This window comes from Rhinolophus ferrumequinum, chromosome 4 (assembly GCF_004115265.2).
Source record: "Rhinolophus ferrumequinum isolate MPI-CBG mRhiFer1 chromosome 4, mRhiFer1_v1.p, whole genome shotgun sequence".
NCBI lineage: Eukaryota > Metazoa > Chordata > Mammalia > Chiroptera > Rhinolophidae > Rhinolophus > Rhinolophus ferrumequinum.
Genome location: NC_046287.1, coordinates 68768023 through 68781541, shown reverse-complemented (window position 1 = coordinate 68781541; position 13519 = coordinate 68768023). Strand labels below are relative to the sequence as shown.

The following is a 13519-nucleotide window of genomic DNA, read 5'->3' as shown; positions in this document are numbered from 1 at the left end:
GGAACATGAAGCTGTGGGGGAGGAGGGGGTGGAGATCAAGTGGAGGGCGTGGGGGAGAAGGACATGGATCCAATGTCAGACTGGGCTGATCTTATACTCACTAGATTTTGTCCATTTGCTATATCCTTAGAACAATTTCCAGAGATTTTAAATGAGTGTGTTTTTGTTTTTTTCAAAAATAATTTTCCCTATTTTGTTCCGTTGGGGTGACTTTCACTGAGCTCTTTACTCCATTACTCTGGAAGTCCTCTCATCTGCCATCTCGGCATACTTTTTGGATAGGAGAGAAAAGAGTAAGTGTATCGCTAGTTTGCTGGGCATGACATCAACCCCTTGGAACACCCCAGGCATGTGGCCTGTACCCAACTTCATTTCATGCCATGATTCCTCAAGTACTGAGTGACTGTAAAATAAATCCAAACCATTTGTTCTGTTCTATGTGTACCAAAGCAGTTAGTGAGATTTTGATTTTATTTCTGATGAATGAAACATGAGTTCACTTTTTAAGTCTGGCTTCACTAAAAGATTCAGAGAAAAAGTGTTATAAGGGTCTTCCAAAAAATTAAAATCTTCACAAATCAAATCAGCTTTCCCACTCCAATTTCAGAATTGCATTTATATGAAAAGTCTAAGATTGCACTAAGAAAACATTTAAGAATGCAAAACTTATTTTAAATTTTGAATGTAAGAGAAAAATCATTTCCTAATAATACAGTAATTCTTTTGTAATCTTCCAATAAATTTTTCTGGCAGAAATTGTAGAACCGGGGGAAGCAACTTTAAAAGCTTTGGGGTCTTTTAGGCTTATAGGGAAACCGCCTGGTCTCTCCATAGGTTGCCTTAGAGTATGTACGTCCATTATATTACCCGTTCACATACCATTTTCATAATTTTTGCCATACAGTCACCATTTTTTTCTCTGTGTACCACCTGCATTTATTCACTTAATATTTTTCTTTGGAATACATTTTAAGGATTTCATTCTAAATGCATTCATTTTTTAAAGCAAACATTTTATCGCCAGTGCAAATCACCAGTTAAGCCTACGTGACGAAAACAAAAATCGTTAAAAATTGTAGCTAGATATTGTTCAAGACTCAGAGCCTGAGGTTTGCTTTCTAGGTTAAAAAGAGAAGTACGCAAATAAAGAGAATAAGATTAGCTGCATTTGACCAGTGCTTCCCGGTGCTAGGCCGTCATGAGCACTTTACACAGAGTTTGCCATTTAATATTCAAACAACTGTATAAGATGGATTTTCTCCATTTTATACTGTGGAAACTGAGTCACAGGGCAACTAGGTGACAGAGCCAGGATTCAAACAAAGGCAGTCTGGAGTGAGTGTTCTTAACCACCCTGCCATCCTGCCTCCTGGTAACATAAAAGCCTTGCAGAGAGAAGTAAGTGATTCTCTATCATCTGATGCTATGCCTGCCTCTCGGGTTGCACTGCGGGGCATGTCCTGTACTTCCGGAACACTGGTCTCAGAGGACGTCCACGGACGACTCTTGGGAAGTTTCCTTCCACACTCTGATCCACATGAAAACGCTGCACATTCAATCCCCTTTTGGATACTCACAATTTATATCAACATCTAATAGGTTCCGAGTTCTGCAGCAAAAACTTTCCTAAGCTTTAATGCAGCATTTCTCAAACTTACTTGATCTCAGAAGCCTTTTACAGGGGAACAAGTATTAGTATCTTAGGAGCCATGAGTGTTTCATGGAGCAGTTGGGGAAACACTTAGTCTCAGCGTCTAGAATGAAATTCATTTCACTCAATAATTCTTGTATATAAAGATGAAGAAGATATTTCTTACTAGTGCTTATATATTCAAATAGGGTTTCTGTCACCAGGTGAATTTTCTCATGCTGTCAAACTCAGATTAACTTCAAAGGCGCATCTGCTTTATAAAAGCTCTTCCAGTAACTCCATGTCCCCTCCCTACGCGCTGCCAACAGTAGCACATTCTACCAGGTGATGTCCCTCCTGGTTCCAAGCACCAATGGGTGACATAAGTGGGCACGGGCAAAGGAAGCCCCGGGCTTTGGAATTCAGCACCTGAGTGAGCAACTGCCTGGGTATTCAAAGCAAACCTGGAATCTACTTCAAAAGCTCACAATTAAGGAGAAGAAATAGGGTTGGGAGAGAGTGATATACATGATAAATCAGGCATTTGCAGTTGTCACCATGGATACCTGCTCACCAAGATTAAAGAACTCTGAGGTTCGTGGTAAAGCAACAGCAGACCCCAGCGATGCCTTCTGCTCCTCTGCTCTGTTCACCAGGGCGGGCAGCAGGACTGGGCACGCGGCCTTACCTGGATTCAGCTGTACCAGCAAGTCCGTCCGATTTCTTCTTTCGAAAATTCTGACCATTACAGGGTTTCGGCTTTTCCGCTGGCAGGGTACGTTTGAATTCTGGGCAAACTACCTTCCCAGTGAGGCCCTCTGGCTAAGGGGGTCCTTTCTTTCTTCCCTGTGCCCCCCAGTGCCCCAGCATTGCAGGGCAGGGCTTTTCTGCTCTTGGTCCTTCCCTAGAGGCTATGGCTTCTGCATGAAGCAACTACATTCTTTTCCTTTCCTTTCCTTATCTTCTCAACTGTCCTTTAAACACACACACACACACACACACACACACACACACACACACACAGAAAAATAGGGAGAATAGAGCCTCTGACCCAGGTCCTTGAGGGTCAGTCTTTCAGCCTGAGGATACAGACACCCCCTGGACAATAGTTACAAAGCGGTGGCACGGACTTCTGCCAAGAGCCCTTAAAAGAGAGATCAGGGAAAGGAAACTTGCAGACCTATCATAAACTCGCAAGCTTTGATTTAGGAGGGTAGCAGATCATTGAAAAAATGATTTGATTTAAGAGACCAGAGCTGATAGTCAAGAGTTGAATCTCCAGCCTGAAAACAGGCAGAGTTTTAATAGACCGCTTCAGTTTTCTTCTTGGAGACTAAATCCCCAACAGAGCTGCCACCACCCACCTCCCATCGCTCAAAAGTGACTTAGCTAAAAAGATGCAATAGTTATTTATTAACTGATACACTTGAAACTGAAAAAAAAAAATTCAAACAGAAATAACTAAACTCTGGTAATATTAACTGTTTCACCATTTGCATTTTTATTGAACTTTTTTGAATTTTTTTTTTTTAATTTTCTGCCCAGTTATGACAATTAAATGGGAAACCGCAATTACAATTTACAAACAGTGGCATGATAGAGAACACACACTCCACCAGGAGTGACACCAAACCCTTTCCATTTTATTCATTCAAAAGAGTTCACAGCACAACTGTCAAATCTGAGCACTGTCATTTTTTTTCTTGGAAGGGGAAAAACATTTATTCTGGTAGCACTTTTACAATTCCAGGAAGTGGTTTTGATACCACAAGTTGCAGGAATAGAAACCATAACAAACTTGGAGGACGTTTTTTTGCGACGCCAGGGACTACTTGGCTGGAAGGCTCCCCTTGTGCTTAGTGAATTGCCTGTCAGCCTCGGCTGGCTGAGTCTTCCCAGATGGCGAAAGAAGAAATGGACTTTCCTGCACAGACAGCGAAAATTCCTGTAGAGCAGAGTGTTTTCTGTATCTCTAACCCTCCCCTCACCCTGAAGCAAGTTCTCAAGCTTTTCTGGAGCTGCTTTCGGTCACATGACCCTCTATCACCATGACCTTTTTACTTAAACATATGTGACACCAAGATTTCTTCTTACACTGCTTCTCTAGGGTTCAGATGACAGCACAAAACATCACTTGTCAAAAAATAGCAGATATTAAGAATGTGGGCATTTATGTTGATAATAACAGCACACACTTTTGCAGGGTATGTCACCCCAAGGAGTATTTTTTTTTTCCATTTAATATGGTCCCCTGGAGAGTAAGCTAGAGTTTTTTCAAAATCAAAATCAGTTAATCTGACAGTTTAGGAACTGTCTCATGGCAATTGAAAAACTCTTATGCCCAATGATTCAATGATCCGTAAAGCAATTCAATGTTAGCATTCAGCTTATACTTACACACACACGCCCCCACACACATGCGTACACACGAGAACTGTGACAAAAGGATTAACCAGATTAACTTTGTGACTGTATTCTAAAAGAAAATGAAATCTCAAATTTGAGGTATCATATTCGACTATTTAAAAATGCAGAAATGGTCTGATCCCACTTGATTTTATGATCATAAGAAATCATACTTGTTTAATTGGAGGTTCTGCAGTTAGTGAAGTTAACTTCTGGGGCACAAAATATTCTACAAAAATGGATTTTTTGCAATGCAGCCACTTGCTTGTTTGTTATTTCTTTTAAAACATGTGTCGAGACTTTCTATACTGTGGCATTCCAAGAGTCAGTACTTTATAAAAGAAGGAAAAGAATAATACCAGCTGACTCACTTTTCCTGTCTTACACTGGTGAGAAACAGTCTTACACATTTCCACTCAACAGGCAGAGGCAGCAGATGTAGACAGAGTCCTTTCCATTCTTCAAAGACTAGAATGTGTTACTATTGCAGCAGATGCTGTGTGGCCCCAATTAGGAGAAGAGAAAGCAATTTGTTTGGTTTGCTTTTCAAATTTTGCTTCTTGGAGACTTTAAAACAAGAGTTTTGCTAGTTCTTGGCAATCAGAGGCTCTGTATTAATAAATAATGTGGGATTATGCTCTCCAATTAGGCCATTTACTATCTTCAGGCCTGACAGCCAGATGTGGGAGGCTTTCAAAATGCTCTGCTAAATTTTACAGACTGTTCTAGAAAAAGAGAAAAAAAAAAAGGACTCATTACCAGAGTTCTTTGCATATTTCCAAACTGACTAGATTATCTCAAGCTATTGGAAGGTTCAGGTTGTCCGGGGACCGGTCGAACCCTCCGTCCTGCTCCGCTGAAGAATCCTAACACCAGATTTCCATCAGTGCTTCACCCACTGACAACCCCCAGTCGGCATGGAAGCCTGCAGCAAGGACACCGTGCCTTGCACTAGTGATATATGGACAAAGAAAGGGAATAGTCCCACCTGCCCCACACTTATAGGCAGGGACCTTTAATTAGAAGGAGAGGGGACATTGCCCAAAGGTTCTTACAGATTACTGGCAACCTTCACGAACCAACACTTAATTCATGGGCAGATAGATATCTTTTTTTTTTTTTTTTTAAATCTGAGAAGGATTAAAGAATACAGAATGAACAAAAAGGTCTTATGCTAAAATAAGAAATCAGCCCCATCTTGGCACAGTTCTCATGCAGAATATTGCACCCAGTGTTAACTAACGCCAGAAGCTTCAAACGGTATAAATTTAAATGTATTTGCATATTACAAAAATAAAGATAAACATATACATATTTTACACTAGTTACGGAACAGCAATGAATGGTCAGTCGATCCCTCTTTCACATTTAATAGAACTGAAATCTGAGTGCTCTAAATACTGCCACCTGTACTGGAACTATGGCTTATATGTGCACAGAAAACAAAATCCCTGAGAAGCCATTCGACTTTTTTTCTTTTCTTCAAGTAGCGCTCTCCTTGGAGGATCACAGTTCTGAGGTTCAGGTTGTAAAACATTTGCTCCATATTCTCTCCCATCCTCCCCACACCCTTCCCACCTCATCTGCAGGCCAGGCGTAGTACTGAAAAGCACCCCAAACACCTATGCACTCAAGTGCATGGACTACACTCGGGAGAATGGAGGGTTTACCAGGTACAAAAGATGGTTCAGGTGAGTTCTGATGCTCTCTTTTCTCCACGGAAATTCCACAGCCGTAAAAGTCACTGGTTTCTGTGCTTTTCGCCAACGTTCTTCCTATATGGACAGATGAGAAGAAAGCACAGAAATGACAAGAGGTAGTGATACTCTCAATTATAAGAACAGGAAGCGATACTATAAATCTATTTTTTGCACAGATTTTCATTTCTATTTCTAAAACGCCTTATAAAAATGTAAATGTCAGACAACTAACATTCCTACAAAGGAAAGAGTCCTTTTACTAGAAAACTAGCCCAACATTTCAGTTTGTGATATTAAGTTCAGACTTAAAGAGGAGACTACACCAATTACATATAACCACCTAGTATTCCACTATAATCTCACAGCTTAACTAGACTTCTATTTAAGAACCTCAAACTCTACAACCAGCACTGCTTCCTTTTATGAAACACACAGACACACACACACTAAACCCTCTTGAAGTAGGAATACATAGTAAAAAGTGAGAACAGCTGTCTATCTGGACTAAAAGGCATGCTTTTACTTAAAGTGTTGTAAGCAAGGCTGTCAAACTAAAATCTGGAGTTGGATGAATATAAAATGAAGAAACCGCTGCATCTTTAGCTAAACAAAGTGGTATTCAAGTCAGAAAAAATGGTAGGAGGAAAAAAATGTCAAATGTCCCCATCCCTTATTTCAGCTTTTCTGTAACATGCAATGTGATGTTTTAAAAAGTTTTAGCAACAATTTAATAAAATGCACAAAGACAGAAGGGCTTATGATCCACTTCCCTCATTCTCTGCCCCCTTATCTCTCCTAATGTTACTTGGTTTTATGGGAACTGCTGAGTATCTACCGAAGACATCTCTCCAGCTTATACAAGAAACAGCTGAGCATACTATTAATAACATCACCAAAAACATGCACCTTCCATTTACTAATGAGCTACTTACTACACACCGGGAATAGCACCGTTCACTGTAGGACATTATTTCACGAATGCTCAATTCATCACAGTCCTATCTCACCCTGCATTTTATTAAGAAGGAAATCAAGGTTCCAAGAAGTTAAGTAACTTCCCCCAGGGTACACACCAGAGAGCTGCAGAGCCAGGCCTTTGACTCCAAAAGGGTTATCTGACTCCAAAGCCTGCTTGACAGGAATATTTGGGGCCCTAAGAGTAGTTTCCTGTTTCTAGGTACTCAACCATGAAGACTCTTTGAAGGCCTATTAATACAGGAAACTTCCCAGTAAAGTTTGGGAGACTGCCTCAAATTCAAGTAGTAATTAATATAATACATCTAACTGTAAAGAGGATGGCAGTGTGAAAACACAGGTCTCAACCAAGCAGTTAACTTTGGTGGTGTGAGACGTGGGTTTGCGTGGGAGAAGTGCTGTGTAAATGTTTTTCTCACTGAATCTAACGAACCTTCGGAAATGCACACAGTTATGTCTGGCTGCCCCCTGGGCCACACCTAAGACTGAGCAACACAAGAATACCTAATCAAGGGTACCTACGGGGAATGTTCCAGTGTTGAAGGAAGTGAAAGGGAAACCGGTACGACCATTTCTCCACATTAATAGCACTCTTCATGTTTGGGCTCTTAGAGAAAAAAAAAATCTATCAGATCACCACCTTCCCTTACCTCTCCCTGCTTCCCCATCTCATAAACTTGTCCTTATCTATCAGTCAAAATCCATGTCAAGTTCCTAGAACTTTTCTCAATTCTGGCTTATAGCGTTCTTTCTTCTCTGTGCCTACCGAGCTTCGTTGACAGCAGGTATCATATTTTTAGTTGTAATTAGACATTCACAAGATTGTCTGGTTGTATCTTTGATTCCCATTCTCCCCAAGGAGGCTATTATAGTCTTAGTTATTTCTGCACCCTCAACACCTGGCACAATGCCTAGTAGAGGGCAAATACGCAACAAAGATTTGCTGAATGAATGATGAATAAGATGTGATGAAAAAGGCACAGGTGAAAAATATCCAAGCTATTATGATCTCATTACTATAATGGAGGTGTGCAAGAAGTATTAAGGAGATGTGAAACAAAGAGTGACTTCAATGTGATATATAGATGATGTATTACAGAATTGTACACTTGAAACCTATACAACTTAACTAACCATTGTCACCCAATAAAATTTAATTTAAAAAAAAAAGTGACTGATTACAGTTAGAAGGGCTGGGATGGCTTCTCAGGAAGGTACGTGACCTTGGCCTTACGGATGATGAGCCTTCATCCGGTAGGAGAGAAGGAGTGGCAGCCAACTAGGGGCTGAGAGCCAGCCAGGGGTACAGTGTGGCTGACCCCTCCCACAGTAAGGGAGTGTCATGTATGTTAGCGGGGTGGCTGGGGTCTGATTGTGAGTCATGCCCCGGATTTTGAACTTGAGACTATTATCACTAGGAAGCCACGCAAGGCTTTTAAGTGGAGAGAAGTGACAGGGTCTGACGTTGAAAGATAAAATTGGTTTGAAGGACAAAAAGACTAGAGAATAAATAGGAGGACAGTTGAGACCCAACCACAGGGGTCTTGGCACAGACTGGTGGGCACAGACGAAAACATGGGCCTAAGAGAAAGTCATTCGGCCAAATGCACTCATGTCAAGACCCACTAAGACAGGCTAACGGGTCTCAGTGCAAGACTGCATATGGAGAAGAGGGACAGTGTTGACACTGACAGATTCCTAGCTTCACAGATGGGTGCAAAGCACAGGCTGATGAAGAGCTTTGTGGGAGGAAAACAATAATTCACACCTACGAAGCCTACAGCTCATCCAAGGGGCCTGCCGTGGAGAGTGCTGGAAGCAAAATTATTCAAGGTATTTATAAGCCTAGGCTGAAACTGAAGTCACACCATGTTGTATTAACCAGATCTTTTATTTTCTATATTCTGATGTTTTGACATCTGGGTCCTTGCTGACCTGGAGGACTGCCCCTCCCAGTGTTAGCTAGCTCCTAGAGATAACTAATAACTCAAATGTGAGTACGTTTCTCAAAAATAAGCCAAATGATCTGAGCCCACACCCCAACCACCCCCTTTATCGGCTCTCACACTTTGGGCCACTAGTCACCTGCCCTAAACAAACACCCCCAGGGACCTGCTACCAGATAATTCGGGGCAGTCCCGATGCCCAAGAGCCCGCTGCAACTATTCAAACCAGCCAGTCCTAAGCCTGCTCACCCTGCCTTTCCCCTCCCCTTCCACAGAAACCACAATCCAGGCTCTGGCCCACAGCTTCTCTTTCTGCCTCAACGACCGGCGTTCCCCAGTGTAGCCCTCCATAGCATGGCATGCCCCCCTCCTCTAAGGAAATGTGATAAACAATCTTTTCAGCAGCAGTCACCTCCTGATCTGTTGGCCTTACTGTACTTCCGACATTGTATTAATACTCCATATTTTAAAACAAACGTGGAAGAACCTGCTATGAAAATAGCACTGAACCCGGGAGGCACGATGTGGATTTCAGGCCCAGCGGTGCATGCAGTCACTGACTGTGGGAACATGGTTGGTCGGGGACTCAGTGCTCCTGGCCCCATGGGACTTCCAGGGTTGTTGGAAGGAGCAAATGAGACAGGGGGCTTCTCTCTGAGGCGTTTATCCAGGCACAGTAGGCATTTGTGATTAATATAAAAGGAATTATGCCACTCATCTCTATCTGTGAAGACGGGGATGGGGAATGCTGTTGACCGAGTAACTGCAGGTGGCCTTATCAACAGATCTCCGCGTGTTGGTGGAAGGGAAGCTGAGCAACATTGTCACCTCCCTACCCAGCTCTCACTTGGGCAGGTCCCTCAATAAGCTGAACATCGCTAACATGTCAGGGGGTAGGTTTTATTCAAGTATCTATATTTGCACTTGGAAATTTTATTTTTTATTATTATCTTTATATGCCATCCCCAGTGTACACCACTAATAACTCCCAGTGAAATAACAGCAACTGAATTTGCTGAGCGCTATTTACTCAGTGAAAGGAATAATGCTACGTGTTTTCCCTGTAATTGTCTCAGGACTCACAACAGCCCCATGAGATGAGTGTTTCTGTAACCTGGATCTGACAGATGTCTACCTCACAGTGCTAACAAATCAGAACGATTCCAATTCAGGGAAGTAAACTCCAGAGCCCGTCAAACTGCCTTGAGAAAATAAACACAAACACTGCTTTTAAAAAGCTATTTGCTGTGCTAATCAACTTGAGCTTTCACTGAATGTTGCATGCTTGCATAGTATTCCTGTAAATATTTTTAGATGATGTCTCTTTTCCAACAAGGATCTGATTACTGATATATGCGATATTAGAGTAAATTAGGTGAAAGAATCACGCAGCTTCCTTATTCTTAATTCCCAAATGCATCTTGATTCTGGATAAGTAAAAGATTTGTAAACTTAAAATATCCTACTCTATAGAGTCCTTCATCCCAAACGCCACCCCACTTTTCCCCCCTAGACTCTCCAAGTCCTTAGGAAGCCCTTAACTATTTAAGAAACCCTCTCTGCTTCCCAGAGACTTACCCTTAAAAATTGGTGCTCCTAAAGTCACAGATTGGGTACAGTAAAAGTGATGGCATAAGGGAAAGAAGCACTATTCCTTTCCACTTAATTTTCCAAGAAAGTATGGAGATACCTAAGCAGAGAGGGAACAAATTCCAGTATCAATGTGGCTGATGGGAGACTACATCATCAAAGAAACACGATTCCTCCTCACCTGTAAACATTGCAAGGCAATGAGCTGCCTCACCCTTTGCAAAGAACAAACCAAATCAACGGTGCTATACACCCCACAGGCAAACTCCACGGGGAGACTTCCCAACCTTCCATGTTTTAAAAATCGGTGGTAAGTGAAAAATTTTCCATTGCGATAAAGCCAAATTCACCTCTCTCCATTGCTTTTTTTAAAAAAAATTTTGTCAAGTCTATATTAACTAATCTGAGTGCAGTTAAACATAATTTGCCTGTTTATTTGGTGAGATAAAGGCAAGAGTCTTCATCCTACTTTTTTTTTTTTAAACTTTTATTTATTTTAAGTGTGTTTTTCCAGGACCCGTCAGCTCCAAGTCAAGTAGGTGTTTCAATCTAGTTGTGGAAGGCGCAGCTCACAGTGGTCCATGTGGGGATCGAACTGGTAACTTTGTTAAGAGTACCGCGCTCTATCCAACTGAACTAACCAGCTGCCCACATCCTACTTTTTATAAAAGGGTATTTCAATTGGTCTTAAATATCCTTATGTTATAACAATGCAACTGCCAAAATCCCTACACAAAGTAACCACTATATTTTTGAGAATACTTGTAACAATACGTAACTGGAGTTTTCCTGGGATCTTGCTCAAATGGGAACACTACAGTATATACCCAATAACTCAAATTTAAAGGTAGTTTTGAAACACAGTGATTCAGCCTTGCCTTTTATTAGTAGTAGTACTTTCTGTTAAAGGAGAAAGCTTAGCCCAACAATTTTCAAGTCAGTTCATTTTTTCTAATGCTCTAACATATGACCTGTCAAAATCAGAATTAAGTTCCTTTTTCAGTCCCAGTGCCCCACATATGATGCAGTGCAGATAGACAGGGAACCCCCACAAGAGAAATGGCAACTGTCAGGAAATAAAAATGATATATTCCCATTTCCTGTGTGTTCAAGGATCAGTCCATTAAGAAACCACATGGAAGAATGTGGGTTGCATTCCAGGATGCCATAAGGTAAAACATTTTCATACACTAACTTGTTGAATTCTCTCTTTTAAATGACAATCAATAGATACATTGGGTTACCAGGAAGTTTATCAGAAGATATGCTTAATTTGTAGAGGTAGGCTTGGTTTAAACCTCTTTGGAAATAAGAAAGAGAAACATTCTATAGGGTAGCTAAAAATGACATGCAAGCCCAGAGAAGTTCTCGCTTCCCTTCTGAATTGGAGTTTTAAGTGTCTCAACCTGCAAAGCAACAGGATGAAGATAGGAATTTTCACAAATTAAAAATTTTAAACAAAAATTAAAAATGATCCTTCTACTTGCTCCCTACTTTTCCCACTGAATGTATATTTTTGCCCCTTATGACTCCTAATGTCCAAAGCTCAGCATCCCTGTAACGTTTAGGGGTCTGTCAGGCTGCCATTCAGTTCTGAAGGATAAATATATGAGGTGACGGCTGTGTTAATTAACTAGGTGGTGGGAACCCGTGCACAATGTGTATGGGTATTAAATCACTAGGATGTACACTTTAAACATCTTACAATTTTATTTGTCCATTATTACCTCAATAAAGCAAAAAAAAAAAAAAAAAAGGCCTGTGGTTGCCAGGCGTTAAGTGGGGAAAGAAGGATAAAGAGGGGAAGTACGGAGGATTTTTATGGCAATGAAAATACAGCGTATGATACTGCAATGTGTGTGACGTATGTCATTATACGTTTTTCCAAACCCACAGAATGTACACCACCAAGAGTGAATCCGAGCGTAACCATGGATTTGGTGATTATGATGTGTCAGCGTAGGTTCCTCAATTGTAAAACATGTACCATCTGGGTTGGGGAAGGGGCCCTGCTGATGACGAGGGATGTCGGTGACGGCAGAGGCTGTGCATGTGTAGAGGCGAAGGGGGTTGGGATCTCTCTACCTTCAGCTCAATTTTGTTGTGAACCTAAACGGCTCTAAGAAAATAAAGCCAATATTTTTAAAAATTGCTACCTATACTAAACGAAACAAAACTGAGCAGGTTGACCTCCCTCCAAGCAGTTCCACTTCCCCTCTATTGTGCAGTAAACGGGGCTAGCAATGGGGAGGGGGAGGCAAGTCAATTCACTGCCTTTCGGCTGAACTGGGCCAGGGATAACGTGCTTATAAGAATTTCTTTAAAACTGTCAAGTCTGTTTATCACACCAGGCAGGCAGCAAAACCATTCCTGAAAGTGACGCTAAAAATATTTATTGACTCTAGGGAACTAGGTGTCGTAGTAAACACAAGTGACTGCAAATGGGCAGGAAGTTTCTATTTGGAATGAGTGATGAAAATGTTCTATAATTAGATTGTGTTGCACAACTCTGTAAACGTATTAATAATTATTAAATGGGCAAGTTCTGTGGTATGAACGTATACTTCAATAAAGCTTTTCAAAATGCATCAGATGGAATCCGTAACCTTAAGGAGGTCAGAATTGTTCAGAGCAACCCAGCAAATTTGCTGCTGGGTGAGTTTTCATCTAATCTCCAATGTAAATATCCTTGAACATCAGCCCAAGATAGCCAAAGTGTGAAATGACTCACATTCTTGATAAAACAGCAATGGGGACCAGAAGCACTCAGCCCCTGGTTTCTCCCTGGAGGGGGGGGTAGGTGCAGGAGGAGAGCCATTTCGTCAGGACATGGAACCTCTTCCCAATGGAATGCTGGCAGAGACCTCAGCCACCAACCACTGAGATAAGTGGTGGCAGTAAATCAAGTTTTTTTAAAAAATCACTACCTACTCTTGATTCTGTCTCTCTCCAAAGGCGAATGAAACACCTAGGAAAAATGTTAAATGAGAACTAGAAAAGCTCAGAATTCATAAGGAATATCCAATCAATGGTTTTTCTTTATAAAGCACGATGAGCACCGTTCTTGTGTACATGGTCCAAGGCAGGCAGTTGATTGACAAGTCTCTAATTTGGCCTATAAAGGAGTAAACTGGGCAAAGAAGAGCTTGGAGAGTCCTTTTAATAACCACCATAAGATCTAGATCAGTGACCTACGAGGAGGGTGATTATTCTGTTATGCCTGAGACAGTTCTGGAGGATGGATGCCTACTGTCCTGGCTTAATAATTATGA

The 13519-nt window shown here is 41.3% G+C and overlaps 1 protein-coding gene across 4 annotated transcripts in view; it reads right to left on the bottom strand.

The window, feature by feature from the left end:
* Nucleotides 1-3123: 3123 nt before the first annotated feature.
* MFHAS1 (multifunctional ROCO family signaling regulator 1) overlaps nucleotides 3124-13519 on the bottom strand; it is a 67334-nt gene continuing 56938 nt past the window's right edge. Inside the window, exons 3-5 of one of the 4 annotated variants that reach the window (XR_004422861.1) lie at nucleotides 10236-10347; nucleotides 5707-5811; nucleotides 3124-4761 (exon numbers count right to left, since the gene is read on the bottom strand). Coding sequence is in view for 1 of the 4 variants with exons in the window: in XM_033104539.1 (XP_032960430.1) it covers nucleotides 5778-5811 (34 nt within the window). In the remaining 3 variants the exon portion in view is untranslated. Of the gene's footprint in view, nucleotides 4762-5504; nucleotides 5812-10235; nucleotides 10348-13519 lie in introns of those variants that run through there. The other 3 variants (XR_004422859.1, XR_004422860.1, XM_033104539.1) reach the window with 3 other exon arrangements.